Source organism: Marmota monax, unplaced genomic scaffold (genome assembly GCF_021218885.2).
Source record: "Marmota monax isolate L192 unplaced genomic scaffold, Marmota_monax_Labrador192_F-V1.1 WCK01_AAM20220418_F8-fsc00029, whole genome shotgun sequence".
Classification (NCBI taxonomy): domain Eukaryota; kingdom Metazoa; phylum Chordata; class Mammalia; order Rodentia; family Sciuridae; genus Marmota; species Marmota monax.
The window spans coordinates 6,258,374-6,277,133 of NW_026693024.1; the positions used below are offsets into that span (position 1 = coordinate 6,258,374).

The 18,760-nt window shown below is 39.1% G+C and overlaps 2 protein-coding genes across 17 annotated transcripts in view; one reads left to right on the forward strand and one right to left on the reverse strand.

Moving 5' to 3' along the window:
• The window catches only part of Lyrm4 (LYR motif containing 4), a 147,234-nt gene extending 144,085 nt beyond the window's left edge, over window positions 1–3,149 (reverse strand). Inside the window, exon 1 of the mRNA XM_046453416.2 lies at window positions 2,521–3,149. Within this exon, the coding sequence (XP_046309372.1) occupies window positions 2,521–2,606 (86 nt within the window). The 5' untranslated portion in view covers window positions 2,607–3,149. The remainder of the gene's footprint in view (window positions 1–2,520) is intronic.
• A 205-nt stretch (window positions 3,150–3,354) lies between these two features.
• The window catches only part of Fars2 (phenylalanyl-tRNA synthetase 2, mitochondrial), a 512,601-nt gene continuing 497,195 nt past the window's right edge, over window positions 3,355–18,760 (forward strand). For 5 of the 16 annotated variants that reach the window (XM_058582377.1, XM_058582368.1, XM_058582373.1 and 2 more), the window contains exon 1: window positions 3,355–3,490. The gene's annotated coding sequence lies outside the window, so the exon portion shown is untranslated. Of the gene's footprint in view, window positions 3,549–18,760 lie in introns of all 16 variants that reach the window. The other 11 variants (XM_058582378.1, XM_058582379.1, XM_058582363.1 and 8 more) reach the window with 8 other exon arrangements.

Below are 18,760 nucleotides of genomic sequence, written 5' to 3' on the forward strand. Positions count from 1 at the left end.
ATCTTGCAAGAGAATTAAACAAATATTTACTTCAATACTGCCATTACTTCAGGTACGACAATCTTCATGCATCTTCATGCATCCTAATCTACTTTTGATTGCTTATCTGGCATTAGTTGTGTTACTTTTGAGACGTTACCTTTCTGTCTTGTTTGCCTTACTCATTCTTATAAAAATAGTACCTACCTCAAAAGGCTGTCTGAAAAACTAATGTCAATAAAGAACATAAAATAGTGGCACACAAAAAGATCAATGGGTATTTTTATTGATCTTCCTATACTGACAACTGATGAGATTTGAGAGGACGGAAGGGCTATACTTGAAACTCACAGGACGTAACAATTTCAGTTTTTATCTTGGGAAACAAAACTAGCAGGAATCTCAGTTTTATGTTCATGATTTCAGGTAATACTGAAAAATGACCACCAGATTCCTCTGGATATTTTATATTTGGTAATAAGTTTAGCTAGAAAGCATATACTCAAAGTATAATCTGTCCAATTACTTTTAAAGGTTTATGTTATAGTTGCTTATACTGAAGGTCATTTCCAATTTTCTGCCTACTGAGTGCAGCCTTGACTGATTTTCTGAAGTTTACTTCCATTGAATGGCATTTATTCACTTGCAAACTTTTTTTCTTATTGACTCCCAAGTCACTTCCAGCTAGAATTTTAAGAGAAGGGTTCTTAGAAATTGTGTAGTCCAAAATTCTAATTTTACAAACAAGAAAAGTGAAACACAGAGGTTGACTGACTTATCCAAAGTTGTTTATCTTCTCTGAGAACTGCTACTCTTTCCTAAAATGTGCTGTTGGATATACCCTCTATTAATCACAGTGTTTTCAATTTGGGAACTGTGTGCTAATTCCCAATCCTTGTTTATTCTGAGTGAACCTAAAATGACAACATATCTTCTTCTGGACCTTGGAAAACATGATTGTTTTCCTCTTATTTACTCATATTTTGTGTTCCCTAATGATAAATACCTCATGCACGGTGTTTTCCTAATTTCTGCTAAAAATCTATTAGTATGCCCAGTGTCTATAAAATCATTCTCTCCCAAGAAATGTTTCTTTTATTTAACCATTTGACTGGGTAGATTGTGATCTCACTGGTATGGCTTAGATGTTGTTCTAAAATTTGTAAAATGGTTACATCTCCTAGGCAGGCTTCTAAGAAAAATTTTGACAGTCAGTGCTTGACAGGTTCAGTGTTCCTGTTTACTGACGTTGTACTCAGCCTAATGGGCATAAGGCCTACCAGCTCACACTCCTACCTAACCAGTTCTGCTCCAGAGGTGGGCTCTGTTTCTCTGATACACTCTGGAGCCTGGCCAGTCACCTAAAGTGAAGTCTGGTGTAAAGACATGAGCTGAGGGGCTAGGGATGTGGCTCAAGTGGTAGTGTGCTCACCTGGCATGAGTGAGGCCTTGGGTTGGATTCTCAGCACCACATAAAAATATTGTGTCCACCTAAAAAACTAAAAAATAAATATTTTTTTAAAAAAAGAGATGAGCTGATTCAATCAGATTCTTGCTCTTGGGACTATGGCTCAAACTCAGGATTCATATAGTAAAGACAAAGTCTGAAAGAATGCAGAAAGGTAATCCATAAAACTTACAGGTATGAGGGATCAGAAGTTATAAGAGAAACTATGTGAAAGCAGAGGCTCTGAGATAGATAAAAAGCAAGAATAAGGGACTCAAACAGGGGACCAGACAGGAATGGAAAGAGTGGGCTGTATAAAAATATAAGTGTTTATTGCATGAAGAAGTTACACTAGTAAATGTGCCGAAATCTCACGTGGCACCCCATTGATATCTATAATTCGTTTTTAATGTATAAGTTAAAAAATAATTAAAAAATGTAAAAAGGAGTGCACACTCCATTCTCCTGTTGTTAAAGGTCCTACAGGGGCAATCCCTGTTGGTTATCAAGCATAAACTAACATTTCATCACCTGTAAATGAAACATTTTTCCCTTTACCACTACCTGTGGATGCAAGCTCGGTCCCACACCCCCTAATCCATTCTTAGTACAATGGATTTGCTTCTTGCAACCCAAAAGACTAAGACACCTGGGAAACAATCCGGAGCACTAAAGTGAGCTTTCAGTTCTATGGCCATGTGCGACTGAATGGCCAGGTCCATTCTCAAGGGAAGTTTTGCATATGCAACAAACTGGTCCTAACTTTACCACTCGCAGCTTTCTTGTCCATCCTTATTTCCTTCAGAAACAAGACGCTAATCAATGCTCCCAGGGCACGAACCAAGGTATCCAACTTGGGGGGAAATGTCACGAGTTTCTGAATGTCTTCTCTGGCACAACGAAGGGCAAGCCCTCTGCTCCTCCCCGCCCGAGGTTTCAGAGGACCACACCAATCAGCAGGAACACGTTTTTTGGTGGCGGACCCTCATCACCGTCGAGAGGCAGCCGGCGCCCCTCAGAGGTTCCCTGCCCCTGGGAACATTCTGGGGCGCCCGCGCCCCGAACCCTCCCGGCCCCGCCGCCCGCCGGGTCACCTGTAATTATAGGCGTTGAAATGCTTGCTCTCTCTCAGCATCGCTCGGTACAGATCTAACACTTGTGCGCGGCTGGAGGCTGCCATTTTGGAAAAAGAACCAAGAAAAAAAAAGTTTGGGGGGGAGGGAACCCCAAACCAAAAACACCAAACAAACCCCAAATAGGTCCTGTTTGCGGAAGTCCTGAGTTTAACTCAACCCAAATTTCAGCCTATACAAAAGCCACGAACGAAATAACCCGCAGCAACAGTCTTTGCCCGCGGGCGGCCCTGGGCCTAGGTGAGTACCGTGGCGGCCGGCGCCCGGCGTCCCGCGCCTCTTGGAGGCGGGCGCAGGCAGGGCTACGGGCAGCTAAGGGGGCGGCGCGGAGGGGGAGGTGCTCGCGCTCCCGCCTCCTCCGGGGAGGCTCCCGGGGTTACGAAAAGCGCCGCTCCTGCGGCCGAAATGGGCAATGAGGCTGGAAACCTGGGGCGGCCTGTGACCACTTGCCACGCTCCTTGGTGGATGAAGGTCAGCGGCTTGAGCACTGAAAGCGCGCAGCCAGGTCGCCAACCGCCTCAGCGAACCGCCCAGGGGCGTGGCGGAGACATCAGTGTCTCTGAAGCTTGGCTCTTCTTTGCACCTGCCGGAGGCCGCGTTGCCCGGGTTACCGAGCGCGCGCCGCGCCGACGCCCCGCCCTCGACAGCTATGGCTGCCCTCGGCAGTGCCTGACAGACTAATTGCCATTTCGAGGGTGATTTTACTTTGGCTGAGCCCCGTCGCGGATTGCAGTTTGGGTGTGTTCTCTTGGCTGGGGTTGCCGTGTAATAGGCGCCGTGGTGACCTGCCAGCGGCTTCCTGGCGCTCCGGCCTCGCTCAGGACGACTGTCTCAGGGACCTTTCGTGTAGGACCCGCTTTTTGTCAAAATGGCAGCGCCCATCGCGTACTGGTGTCCATGAAGTGGGAGATTGAGCTGTGGGTGAGAGCGTGTAAGCTTGCCGCGTTTCTGATTTTGAAACATCCCGGGTCTGAGCTCCCTGTAGGACGGTGGGTGTGTGGTGGCCTTGCTGCAGCTTGGGGTGTGACGTAGGTGGTTAATATGGTAGGGAGTTTGCACTTCGCTGTGGATTTTTCCCATTTCCGGGATATTCTTTGAGGCTCTTGAGGTGTCCCCCACCCCACCCCACCTGCTCCACGAGTCAAGAGTCCTCAGAATTTTGTGATCAGATATTTAAAATGGCGAGAATTCTGGGTTCTAGATGTTCCTGATCAATTAGAGAATCTTTAGGGCTTTAGTGACTCTCAGTATTATTTGACAGCCAAAGCAAGAAGCTAAGTAAGTTATTTTCCATGGCTTTTTTCAGAAGACTTCGAATTTTCTGAATTACCTTTTTAATGTGGTGGATAAAGTTTCGCGTTTTGCTCGTTGACCCTGGGACTGGGCTCCGGGAAACCTCATCCAGTTCTGCTTACTGTGTTTGTAAAGCACTTTTGTTTTTGGACTGTTTATGTAACCGACTTTGGAAGAGCCATAGTTTTCTGTCCCAAAACATAGCGAAGTTTAATTTTGTATATAAAAACCAAGTTTGCATTAACATGTGTTCTGTTGTTTTATCTGGTTTCGAGACGACCTTTCCTCTATATTGAAACAACTTAGTATTTTCAATAACTCTAAGCACAGAAATCTCTTCTGCGACCTTACCAGGCTTTGTAGTGTAAGTAGAACCTGATGTCCTTGCATGCAAATACTGTAGTCGTGGTGAAATGGCCTTTTAGAAAAGGTGTTGAGCAACTGCTTTAATAAAAGCCCCTTTAAACCACCTGTCTGATTTCTTAAGGACTTCTACGTCTATGAATCTCAAAATAGATTTTTTTTTTTTTTTAAACAGGGTAGCAGAACTTTTGTTACTCTTGTTGATGGGTCAAGTTATTGTTTCGAGTTTGGTGAAAGTACTTGCAATACTTTTTCCTTTGGGATTTATTAGGCTCCATGACCAAGGGAATTACACATTGTTATAGAGCAGGATTCAGAGCTGTTTTAAGATGATACACTGTTAAGTGCTGATGATATAGAATATGTGGCACCTGGAAAAGCAACATTAACACAAGTTACAGATAGACAAAGCTATCAGAGTGAAAAGGATGAACAGGAAAATTGTTTTGGTTTGTTTTAAAATAATGAGAATAAGCCAGGCACTGTTGGGAAGGCCTGTAATCCCAATGACTCTGTAGGGAGACTGAGGCAGGAGGGTCACAAATTCAGGACCAGCCTCAGCAATTCAGAGACCCTGTCTCAAAATAAAAATTAATTTTTTTTCCTCAGGTTTTTGCATCCACCCAAATAAAGCAAATAAATAAAAAAGGGCCTGGGGTGTAATTCAGTAGTAAAGTACTTCTGAGTTCAATTCCCAGTAAACCCTCCCCCCAAAAGTGGGGATTACATTTTTATTGTATTTTGCTTTCATCTTGAAAGTGAGTAGTTACTGTATACATTATGCCTAAGAAATTATAATAATTACTGACTGGTTTTTTCCTTAAGCCTAATTATCAAGGAATCTAGTATACATTGATTATAATGTGTCTCAACTTTCTAAACATATATGTAAAGCTAAAGTTGTTTGGGTAGCCTATTCATCTGTTATTACGATAAATGGTTGAGCTTGAAGTGACAGCGTCCCAGTGTTGGAAGTAAAATTTGTGGGACGCTGTTATGGTTTGGATATGAGATATCCCCCAACATCTCATGTCTGAGACAATGCAAGAAAGTTTAGAGAGAAATGATTGGGTATAGCCTTAACCTAATTAGTGAATCAATCCCTGATGGGATTAACTGAGTGGTGACTGGAGGCTGGTAGGGTGTGGCTATTGGAAGTGGTTCACTGGGGGCATGGCTATGGGGTATATATTTTGTATCTGCAGAGTAGAGACTTTCTCTCTCTGCCTTCTGATCACCATGATGTGAGCTACTTCCTTCTGCCAAACTTTCCTGCCATGATGTTCAGCCTTACCTCGAGCCCCTAGGAAGGGAGCCGACCTTCTGTGGACTAAGACCTCTGAAACTGTGAGCTCTTAAATAAATTTTTCCTCCTATACAATTGTTCTGGTCAGATCTTTTAGTCACGGCAGCAAAAAAGCTGACTAAAACAGAGTCAATGGATTTGGGCTGGGCACCCACAAGTGGATCCAACAGACCAAACCAGCAAAAAGCTTAATTATAGTAACTTACCACTGGTTGGTTGCTGGAGGCCCTATAGCCAACTAACCAATTAAATTTTAATCATTTGATTGACTAAGCTGTGGCCAGTTAACATTTCTGTGCTTCAGTTTTTCTATAAATATAGACAATAGCATAATAAATATAGTCAAATAATACTGTTGGTTGGAGTTCTCAGAACCTGCTTGGGTTCTGGGGTTTCCAAATTCTCAGACTACTTTTGTTTTCTTTGCCCAAAGACACTACTAAATTTAATTGGTTTAAGGAGTTTCCCTTTTAATACTATTTAATGTTAACTTTTTACAAAAAGACCTTATTTGAAGCAATTTACTAGTGTGCTGAACATCATTGCCTATAAAGAGTAACAAAAAAATTACACTTTCACTGCAGGGATGACTATATATTTTTAAAATATTAACTATTTGAGATTTCGAGTAGAATTGGACTAGAAACTGAAAATGAATCTTACTGATGTCCTTCAGTATGCATTCTATTCTGTACTGTGTTTTTTCTTAGGTAATAACTGTAAACTAGAAGGTACCTACCATCAAGCCCCCAAATGTAAAAATTTCCTTAACATTCATGCAAACATAATTATAAATATAACTTCACAGAAGTTTGCATAGTTTTTTGCCTATATAAAATCATGTATTGCCTTTTATTAAAATTAGGGTTATCAATGAGTATTTAATGTTTCATAAAGAGACATTTCTCTTAACATAATAAATAGTAGTTTACTGTCTTTATGCTTAATTATCAAATTGATGTGTAAAGAAAATTTTATATAGAAGCCACGCAATATTTAGAAATTATTGTACTCCATATGTAGACACAGATCTTCATTATACACTTCTCTCTTTCTCTTTTTTTTAATAGTATTTCATTTAGAATTTCTTTTTTAAAAATTTTTTAGTTTTAGATGGACACAATAAATTTATTTTCTTTTAATATGGTGCTTAGGATCGAATCCAGTACCTTACACATACTAGGCAAGTGCTCTATCTACCCCTGAGCCAGAACCCCAGCCCATCATTTGTATTACTTGATCCTTCATTCTAAGAGAAAGCGAAACTGGGAGAGACCATAAACATCATATCAGTGATTTGTACAGAAGATCAAACTGAAATCCTTCTTTTTTTTTTTTCTTTAGCATGAGTGTTTTATGTGTGCCATACATTATAAAAGGTAGTGCAGTTACAGTGATGAGAGCCCCCTCCTCCTAGAAACCTATAGAGGAATAGACAAAACAATAATATTTTTACTATAATGTGTTTGAAAGGTGCTGTGATAGGCATAGTAATACCAAATGCTAGAGTAGTACAGAAGTGGGATATTCAACTAGGGACTGTGACCTAAAGGAAGACTGAATATAGCAGAAGATGCAGAAAGAGTAGCGAAAGCCAGATGATGAATGTGTTTAGAGGTTGCAGTGTATATAAGACATAGAAGCATGAAAGTGAACACCATCTATTTAGGTAACTTTTTGTTTGTTTGTTTTGGATACCAGGGATTGAACTTGGGGGCAGTCAATGACTGAGCCACATTCCCAGCCTAATTTTATATTTTATTTAGAGATGGGTCTCACTGAGTTGCTTAGTGCCTCACTGTTGCTGAGGCGGGCCTTGAACTTGAGATCCTTCTGCCTCATCCTCCCAAGCTCCTGGAATTACACCACTGTGCCTGTCATATTTAGGTAACTCTTAAGTGGTTTGGAGTGGTAGGAGATGAGAAGGGAGGAACATCTAGTGGACCACAGAACTGCTCCCTACCAGCTTCCTTTTAGTGATGCTTACTCTTTTTTTTTTTTGGAGTTAGTCATTTTCCTCCTATGCATTGGCTAAGACATAAGTGAAGTAGAACTTAACAGTTGAGCTTTTGAGATGCAGATTTGTTATCCAGGCTTTTGTTTCAAACCCTGATTTTGAATCCTATGTTGGAGGAGCACTGACATTTCTTTTATCTGTATACTCCCTAGAAAGCTGAGCAGGCTGGTACTTGTAACTTGAGGGCCAAAAATCAAATACTGATTCCAGGAGTTTATAGGTAGTACGTTTATGCATTTGTCCTCTGAAAGCTCACATGTGAGACGATGCAAGAAGGTTTGTAGGAGAAATGATTGGGTTATAGTCTTAGCCTAGTCAATGAGTTGATGGGACTAACTGAAGGGTAGGGTGTGGCTGGAGGAGGCATTGGGTTTGGCTCTGGGTATATATTTGTATCTGGAGAGTGGAGTTTCTCTCTCTGGTCATCATCATCATCATCATTTTCTCATCATCTGGTCACCATGATGTGAGTTGCTTTTCTCTGCTACCCTTTCCCACCATGATGTTCAGCCTCACCTCAAGCCCTGAGGAATAGAGCCGGCCTTCTATGGACTAACACCTTTGAAACCAAGCCCTCAAATAAACTTTTCCTCTGCTACAGTTGTTCTACTGAGATCCTTTAGTTGCAACAGCGAAAAAACTGTTATAACATATTGGATGGGAAGTGCTGCAAAGCAGAGAGGTCTCAAGGTGAGGAGAGGCCATGTCTGACCCTGATGTTTAGGCAACACTCAGACAAATAGCCTGGCTGTTTTAAATTCCCTGGATGATCATAGCTAGAGTTGGTAAACATTGATCTATGGACATTGAGAGGCTTTAAGAAGGAAGTAGTATTTAGGTTGGTCTGGGGCATTTAGGTTTGATCTGGGCCTTGAGAGCAGTTAGGGGTGTGGTTGCGTTGGTAAGATGGCTACTGCTGGAGGAACACTTACCCTTTACCTTGGGCAGGGTAGAAGAGATACCCAGAGTGCGGGCTGGGGGACAGATAATGGTGTAGTGACCAACTGAAGGGGGCTCTGTCCATAGATGTTAGGTGCAAGCCAGTCCTTTTATGTTCAGTTAACCCTTTATGATCAGGTGGGAGAATGGTTACCTCTGTTATAGGAAAGCCAAGAAGTTAGGTTGCTTAGCCAGGAACTAGGAAACAGCTGGGGTTGGAGTTGGCCCAGAATGTTGTGTGTCTGGCTCTGCTGCTACACTGCCTCACAGATGGTCTTCAGTGCTAGCTTCGGGAATTATATAATTCTTTAATTTTTCTTGTAGAATGTAGGTAAATTTTACTCATTTGAATTTTAATTTATTGGATTCTCACGTATTTGTAAAGCTGTTTTGTATAAGAAATATTATAAATATTCAGAGACTCTCAAATGTTTTCCTTTTTATTCTAGCTTTTTAGTATTTTGAGATACATTTACACTTTTTTCTATTTTTCTATTAACATGTCTTTGAAAAGACTTGATGCCCTTTTTAGGTTGTCTGTGTTTGTGTGTGTCTGTGTGTATGAGAGAGAGAGAGAGAGAGAGAGAGAGAGAGAGAGAGAGAGAGAGAGAGAGAAATTTACATTTCCTTTTGGGATTTTCTAAGACTGAGAGAGAGAGAGAGAGAGAGAGAGAGAGAGAGAGAGAGAAATTGACATTTCCTTTTGGGATTTTCTAAGACTAACATGTCTGTAGATACTCTTTTCAGATAGACTTAGAAAATCTATTTTAAGTAATTTTGGAGAGCCATGGTGTGTTGTGCTTAGATATTCTAGCTTCATTGATTGGGTTCCCTAATTTCTGGTAGCAACCGTGAAAGTGACACTCGATTTGGGGAAAGTATATCAATTGTTACTTAGTTCTAGAGAATCTTTTATTTATTTATTTATTTTAAAAATTCTTTTACTTTTAAAAGGAAGAAACCATCTTTTCTTGCTACAAGCCTCTATCAGCATGAAAATTCTTCCATACTGTCTGGTAATATCCTGTTAGGTTACCTTCTTTTTATTTCTAACTACTTAGGAGGGAGAACTAGTGTGATTTTATGTTGTCTATACATTTTAGAATGATTTGTTAGTGAAACTAACTGTGGTGAATCTGATAACTATTATTCATTTAAGGTTTATTTTCTCTTCTAGGAGTTTACCAGGTACTTTTATCAACATCTCATTTTAGTATTTTATTTATTTATTTATTTATTCATGTTACTTAGTTGTACATGACAGCAGAATGCATTTCAATTCATCATACACAAATGGAGTTCAACATTTCAATTCTCTGGTGTACACAGTGTAGAGACGCACCATTTGTGTAATCATACATATACCAAGGGTAGTGATGTCCATCTCATTCCACCATCTTTTCTACCCTCATAACCCTCCCCACCTTATTTTACTGTTTTTTCTAAAGACAAATTTGAAGTTCTGATTGTCCTTTCTGAATGGGGATTAGTAGCTGCCATCTCTTGTTTGTTCAGGTAAGTTGGTTGTTTACAGAAAACACTTAGTATTTGCAGTGTTTATACTTTGAGGGGGAATGCTGTTTTTCCAATCACTGGAAAATATTAGGCCATTGTCCTAAGATGTGCAATACATAGTTCTAACTGATTTCTTGGAAGGACAATATATCTTTGAAATTATACTGGAAACTGTTATTAACAAGGAAGCTATACATAGAATTCATGATGTCTTTGCCATTACAGTAAATCCTATACTATATATGACTTAATATTTTATAACTTTTAAATCTAAAAATTTATTTCTTGTGCACAGTGGAAGCAGATCAGTTTGGCAAGCCTGTCATCTGTATGTGTAATTATGAGCTTGAGTTAACTAATAACATTAAAGAGTAATATGAGCATGACTCATGTGAAATGGATTAAAGTAATATTGGCAGACAGTAAAACAGAATTAGCTTTAGTTAATTAGGATACGTTTATTGGGAGAATTATCTTCATGGAAATTCCTGGAATTCTTGAGTGCAGAGGAAAGTAAAATGGAGAAGTTGTGAAATAGGAGGAGGCTAACAGGTAGTATATTCTCTTTCCTTGACCATTTTTAGGTAAGGACATTAGCATTTTGTTATTTTTTTTTTTAAAGAGAGAGGGAGAGAGAGAATTTTAATATTTGTTTTTTAGTACTTGGCGGACACAACATCTTTGTCTGTATGTGGTGCTGAGGATTAAACCAGGGCCGCACACATGCCAGGCGAGTGCGCTACTGCTTGAGCCACATCTCTAGCCCAGCATTTTGTTATTGTAACAAAATACCTGGGGCAGTCCACTTATAAGCTGGAAAGGTTTATTTTGGCACATGGTTATGGAGGTTTTGGTCCATGACTGATTGGCCCAGTTGTTTTGGGCTTGGGGCAGCACATCATGGCCAGAGTATGTGGCGGAGCAAAGCCACTGATCTCATGGCTGGGACATGAAAAAGGAAGAAAGGCAGCCCTCCCATTAGGCCTACCTTCAAGGTTTTACCATGACCCAGTAGCACCAAGCAAGGGACTAAGCCTTTTATCACACAGGCCTTTGGTTGACATTCTAGTTGCAAACTGTAACAAAGTGGTTATCTATTTCAGATCTTAAGCACTTTGAAATAAGTGCCTATGCCTGAGCATTTGTAAGTTTAGGTTCAAGAGGAATGCCATTTGTGTCCTGGGTGCAGTGCAAGCTAGCTCTGTGGTGGCAATTGTGGTAGAGCCTTCCTTTGCAGAGCCCCAGTCTTCAGTCTCCGATAGTCCCTACTTTTGAAAGTCTCCATAGCAACTGTCCCAGATTGATATATTTCAGGACGTTCACGGGGTTAACCAGACCTACCCGAGGAGAACCTTGATGCCCCTACTAAGAACCTTGCAGAGAATGCCCAGTTGTGGTGTTTCCTTAATGTCCCTTTTTGTGCTCTTGAAAGCTATTTGAAAATAAAAAGTTTATCGGAGTCCTGGTCTGTGATGTGTTCTTTAAATGTGTGTGACTTATCAGACAGTAATTTCTATGCTACTTTTTTTCCCCAAAAACCTGTAGCACTTTTTGGATAAAGTCTAAGCTCTGCAGCACACCTTGTAAGACCTGAGAGTGGCCCTGTCTTCTTCTTGAGCCGCCTGACATGCCTTGTTCTTTTTCACCTGTGGCTTTTCAGCTCTTTACTACTTCCTTTTACTCTCCTCTGGGGACCTCTATGAATCCTACTCAGCTGCTTAGGCAGCTCTTGTTTCCCTTCCTAATTATACTTCAGATCTCAGTGCTTACTTGAAGGTACCCTCTTTAATGAGCAAATTTTCCTCTTTTATGCTCCTTGGTGAACTGCCTTACACTGACAGTGACTTAGTTGTAAGTAACAGGAACCCCAAGTTGAATGGGTTTGGGCCACTATGGTGACTTTGTCTGCTGTGCCACAGGAGTTCAGAAACCACAGGGGTCTTACAGTTGGTTGTTTGAGTGAAGTTGCCAAGGCCTGGCTTGGTTCGTTTCTCTACCGTGTCTTTTGCATTTGTCAACTTCATCCTTAGGCTGGCATCCTCTCTTGTTGGTATAAGTCCCCAGCAGCTCTGAACTTCAGGAGGTTTCCGGAACCTCAGAAGAGGAAGAGATCTTCTGGACCAGGAGTCTTCAGCATTACTTCCATTCACCATGTTGGCCCCCATTGAATTCTATCTTCTCCCGTCTCTGAATCAATAATTGACCTTGGAGAGAATCACTATTGTTTTAGGCCTAATCTCTTGCTTAACCCCTAGAGGTCAGGGTGGGGCACCTGACCTCTAGGGTTCAGTGAATCAATCACATAAGCTGTAACTCATTTGTGAAAATTATCAGGTATTGTTGTTAATTGGCTATCCACGAACCAACTTCTTCCTGGCCATCAGGACTCTGATTTTGTGTTTGGCTCAACAAATTGTTTGATTATGGCCTTAGGCAGTCATGTTGATTCAGCTCTTTACCAGATACTTGGTTCTGATAGCCAGGGATAGCCACAAAACACAGCTCTGGTTAATGAGATGAAGGAGAGTTTACTAGGTTTCTGGGAAAGATTTTCGTTTCTATTAAAGATTGACTATTCACAAAAGATTGCTTATGCCATCTCTTCTCTCCTGCCTGGGACACTGGTATGACTAATGCTCAGAACAGCCCTCTTGCAAATCACTTGGAGAAAAGCATGTGGGAAAGACCAAGAGAATATGAGGGACTCCCCCTTAACTACTGGCTTTTGTGCCTTGCTGAATGAACCCCGGGAACTGGATTTTTCTAGACTTCTTGTTAAAAAATGTTTTGCCATTTGAAGCTGTATTCGGTTATTTCTGTTAACTTGCAACTCAACTTGCCTTAATATAATGCCAAAATAAAATAGAGATTCCCTGCTTCAGCCTTGCCAACATTTTAAATTTTAGGCCATCTTTCCTACTTATGCAGTTTTGGGATAGTTTTATGTATTTTTTTTTTAATAAAAATCTTACATGTATACATACACCAATCCTTTTTCACTGAAGGATGTTTGTACATGAAGACTCCTCTCATGAATCATCAATATTCTGTCATACTCTTCAGCTGATTCATGAGTACTCAGCTAAATGTTATGTCTGTGAAGTGTTCCCTTACTCCAATGAAAATTACACCCTCCTGATCTTATTATTTCATATAATATCTCATTTTTTATCTTATTTTTTTTGTAATTTAAAATTACATATCTATATAATGGCGGGTTATTGGTGTTATCCATTAACAGAGAGAGATTCACAAAGAATAATATTTATTTGGGAGTAAGCAAGAAGCATTGTGGTGTAGAGTACACTGCCCTAGAAACCTGGAGCACATTTGAAAAGGATGGAGTAAAGGGAACATTTTAAAGATAAATGAGGAGGATTGCATAAGTTACTTTCGAACAGTAATCCTTGACCACAAGGATTAATAACAAGAGTATTCCAGGACTGATAACAAGGATGGCGCCCATCCAAGGTTGAGCAGTCACTGGACAGAATCCTTGTAGGAATATTCTTTGTGTAAGGTTCTGATTATGGCAGAGTTTCTTGTGCTAGTTCTTATCAGGCATCAGTGCATGACATTCTCCCCTGTGTAACCTCCTGGCTTCTTTATTTTTGGTTAGGGCTTGGCACAAGCAGCTTTGTTTTGATCCTCTTCAGCTTTCACATCAATTTAATATTGATTTCTCCCAGTAGTGTGTTAATTCCATGAGGGGTAGAATTCCATGCCCCTATTAATTCCATCGTAGGCATAGTGCTTAGTAGGTACTCGGTACTTATTTGGTGAGTAGTGAATGAAAGAAAAGAAGCTGAAATACTTAGATGCATTTTCCACCCTCTTGTGCCATCCTCACTGGTGATTTTTAAGCAATATGAGATGTTTTGCCACGGAGGAAATTCCGTTGAACTTGTTCCAAATATACTGCTCCCTGTTGGTCAGGGTTTGGGTTTAGATTTTATACCTTTACACTTTAATTCTCTTTGCCTCAGTAGAAAATATAATGGGAGTAGCATTGTCGCTTTGGATATTAACAGAACAAGCATGATGGCAGTAACCATACAAGAGTGATAGGTATTTTAAATACTTTTTCCTTTTATGTTGTGATTTATTTTCCTAGAATTATGTTACCTTAAAACTGCTTTATTGGCTCTGTTTTTATAATTTGGAGTGAAGAGCCTCTGACAGTGAATAAAGTTTTTATTTTATATTTTTTTGGATAATTCTGGAAGCATGGAAATGGTCATCATTTTAGCAGATTATTGTGCTTGCTTACTCTGCATATTATTTAGAGTTGCATTTGCAATCTCTTTTCAAAGGGTAGCCTCAGAAGGGGTTCTATGAATTATTGACACAAGTTATTGACTTACAATGGAAATATTTTAAAATAAATTTTAGTTTGAGCATGCTACAATCTTAGATTGTTGGTATTAGTTTTTCTGTGGGGAGATTTACTGTGCATTTTTGAAATGAAGGTAGACATTGTATATATGTGATAGGTAGAAAACTAAACTAGGATTTTTGTTGATTTAGTTGCATTTCACAGCTATATCACATTCTCATACTTTATCATACAACTTGTATGTCACTTTATCATACAACTTATGTGATCATATAATTTATTTTCTCAATCAGGGCATTTTTGAGTTCAGTGAAAGTGAGTACTTTTAATAATTATGCTGACACAACAGGCATAAACCTGAACAGTCTTGGGAACACTATGACATGATCACCCTATTTGATACCTAATTTATAATGACTGTTAATCTGTATAATACCCTTGTATCTTGGGGACCTTCCAAAATTTAGGGAGACATCCACTCTCATGGTTAGGTTTGTTTACAATGAGGAATTGCAAGAATCAAAAATCCAAAGTTCATAAATGGCTTCACTTCCCTTTTATTCCTCCTAGAATGGGCTGCATCCTTGCACACTCTGTCCACTGGTGTCCTTCTTCAATTGTCTGGATTGTTTTGGATCCCCAAACTGCCTTGGCTCCATAGGTGGTAGGAGATAAGGGTTGAAGGGCACAAAAAAAGGGAGTTCCTCAATTTAGTGTTGGATTTCTTTGTATAGGATTAGTTGGCTGTACTAAGGTGTGGGAGGAAGGGAAGTATTCTTTTATCATTTCACTTAATGTGGAAATTGTGGCTGCATTGTTGTATCAATTACTATTTTGTTTTGTTTGAGATTCTAAAAGAAAACTTCTGAATATTAAAACATAAAAAAGCAATCAGGCATTTCAGTAGTGGTGCAACACTGGCACAGTGAGCAGGGATTTACCGACTTTTCAGGTCTTTTTCCCCTTACAGTTTTTGCGACATGTGCTTCCTGTAGTCCTGCCTTTCCTGGATTAAGGGAGTCATTGTCTGTTAATTTGGTCTGCCTCTCACAAGAAAGAAAAATGGTTATATATCAGCGTGATGTGCTATTAAGCCTCAGGTAAGAATTTCATTGTTCTACAGACAATATTTAGAAGCTCCCTTATTTTCCCAGATTTTAATTGATTGCCAGGCATTGCAAAGAATATCTGACATATATTTTACTTGATTCTAATACCAGTTGTTATCCATATTTTGCCAAAAACAGAAACAGAACCTTCTCCCCCAAGGCTTTAGAGAGTTTGAATCCTGGCCCCATTAAACATGATGGATTTGATGCTTGAACTGTTTGATTTTAAAATGTTTGTGTTTTTTGTTGTGCCAAATTTGATTTGGTAGTATGAAACTCAGAAAGCAACCTTGAAAAACTAAAAATTTATATTTGATTCTTATTTTCTGTACTTAACATCCTTATACACTGGGTAAGCATTTCCTTCTGGGTAAACATTTATTTTTAAATCCTTAATTATCCATGACTTGGGTTATTCTGCTTTCTCTTTGGCTCTCTACTTGAGAAAATTCAGTTGGTATGTGGGTGCTTAAATATGCTTATAGTGAATGGTTTTGACTGTGCATACAGTATGTACTCAATGAATTTGATGAGATCTGAGCTTTGGTTTCATAGTTTTGTTAGAATCCCTCTCAAGCTTTTTTCAATTTCAGAGTATCAGTTTTTGTTCTTGCTGTAATGTATGCTCTGCAATTTTAGGTGGAGAATATGGATTTTAAACAATTCACAGTCCTGACAGCTGAACCAGTTATAACTGTGGTTTTCATACCTGTATGCCGGGAAGGAATAGCTTATGAATCCCTTTGTGTTCCCAGCATCATCTGGACATTAAACAAATTTCTGACAGTCTGTCTTCCCATTTTTCAAACACAGGTAGTGTAGTGATTGTAAAAATAGTCAATGATTAGAAGCTATTGTGACTCATTAATTTATCTTTAAGTAACTTTCTTTTTAAAATTAATTAATTTTAATTAGGTATATATGACAGAAGAATGCATTTTGATTCATTGTGCACAATTGCAGCACGTTTTTTTCATTTCTCTGGTTGTACACGATGTAACGTTGCACCATATGTGCAGTCATACATGTACCTAGGGTAATGATGTCCATCTCATTCCACCATCTTTCCTGCTCCCATGTCCTCTTCCCACTTCTCCCTCCCCCTTGCCCAATCAAAGTTCCTTCATTTTTCCCATTCCCCCCACCTCCCTTATGGATCAGCATCCACTTACCAGAGAGAACATTTGGCCTTTGGTTTTTTGGGATTGGCTTACTTTGCTTGGCATGTTATTCTCCAACTGCAAACCAGGATAAGTAACTTTCATTTACACAGTGGATATTGAAAGTGTGTAGCTGATCTTGGGGGAAGGGTTGGATAATTTTTCTAAGTTAAAATTTTTCCAGACTAAATAGTTTGGGAACCCCTGCTCTGGTCATGATTAGACCAGGAGGTTTCTCCCTTGTTAACCATATGGTTCTCACCCTGTCTGGGAGGACAGAGCTTATTCTTACACCACCCCCTCCTGTTCACATGGCCGAGGTGTCATCCTTGGCTCCCACTCCTTTTTGTAAACATAAGCAGTTGATAACGTTCATCTATTTTACTTTTAATGTTGCTCCAGTTTTATTTGCTGAGGAATATATTGTTAGCTGACAGATACTGAAATAAATTATTACATTGACTAGTCTTTGCATAGGATTCAATAATTATTTACGTAGATTCAATAAATATTTGCTTACTGACTGACCAATAATTTAATGAAATATCCCACTAGTGCTGTAGTTTCATGATTTACTCACATTCCTTATTTTTGTTATTTTTCTTCCCCTCAAAATTGGATTTCTTTCATCCTGCAAAGTTCTTGTATTAGAAGTTGAATAATGTAGACTTTGAAAGGTGTATACTGTGTGCATGTATGAATATATAGCATTTAATTCCACTATTCTGTATAATCCTAATATACCAATAAGAAGTATATAAATAAATTGAAAATATGTGTGATTGTGGTTGTTCAGCTGTGCTTCTGCTTCACCTCTTTGGCATTCCAGGTTTAAGCCCTCATCAGCTTCCTTCAGTGTTATTGTGACTGTTTGCTTATTAAGTGCTAGGAGTTGGGTAGCTTCGGTGTTAGATTATTTAATACTCATAGTAATCTTGTAGAATGAGGAAACAAATGGTAAGTAGCCTGGCTAGGATTTGGAGTCAAAAGTGTTATTGCCTGAATTTTCTAGAAGTTTCAAATTTGAATAGTTCTCTTCCTTCTTTACTGACTTGGCTGACTCCTCTTGTTACAGTATTTCACTAGGACCCAGTCGTCTACTGGCCTTAGCCATTCTGCATTGTCATTTCCTGTTCATATTTTTACTTCCCTCCTTGCCTAGCTTAGATTTTAAATCCGGTACATTTTAATATTATCCTAAAGGTCTGTTCTAGACTATACAGTTCTCAGTTCTAATTGTTTTCTTAATGTGCATTTAATAGTAGAATTAATTTATGGTGTAAGGAAGAAATCTTGTTGATATGTACTGGCTACTCCTTGCACATTTCTACACTTGACTTGGTAAAACTGTGTATGTAACTGAGATGTTGGCATGGTGGATGGAATGCATATCAACTACAGTTTTTTCTCTGTGTCCCTTTAAAATTGTATTCAGTGGGGATAACCTTCTCTTGCCTGTGATTGAGAACTTCTTCCTTTACTTACACCCTCTTTAAAAGACCCAGTGATGGTAAAGGGTGGTGATAGAGGGCTATTTTTTCTTTTTCTCTGCTTATTCTTTTCTCCTGAACAACTGTCTACCACCTAGGCCTCTGCTAGAGTAGAATACTGGGTAAAGGAGAGAGAAGGGACACACAGTTCCATGTTAGCTTGGTGGATTGGTCCTCTAGGTGTCTGTGGGCATTTTTCTGCATTGTTTAGAAAGAAGACCCCCACTGCATAATATGGAATATGTTTACCTTATATATTTTTTTTCTATATATATCTTATATTATATAATATATCTTATATAAAATATGTATGATATATATTATATATCATATATAATATATATCATATATGATATACATATATCACATGTATATCACATATATCATATACGATGTACATATATGATATATATGATATATATCATATGATATACATATATGATATATATATGTGTGTGTGTATGTGTGTGTGTGTGTGTATATATATATATATATATATATTCCTTGAATTAGGATATTCTTTGACTTGCTTGCTATCCAACCCTTTGCACTTGGCTCTTCTGAGATTCTTCCATAAAAGAAATGTTACTATTGATGCCCTTTCACCCGCCTAGATGCTGTGCTGAGAAGACTTAAAATGGTTCCCTGTAGGCCCCATCCCATACTGCCTTCC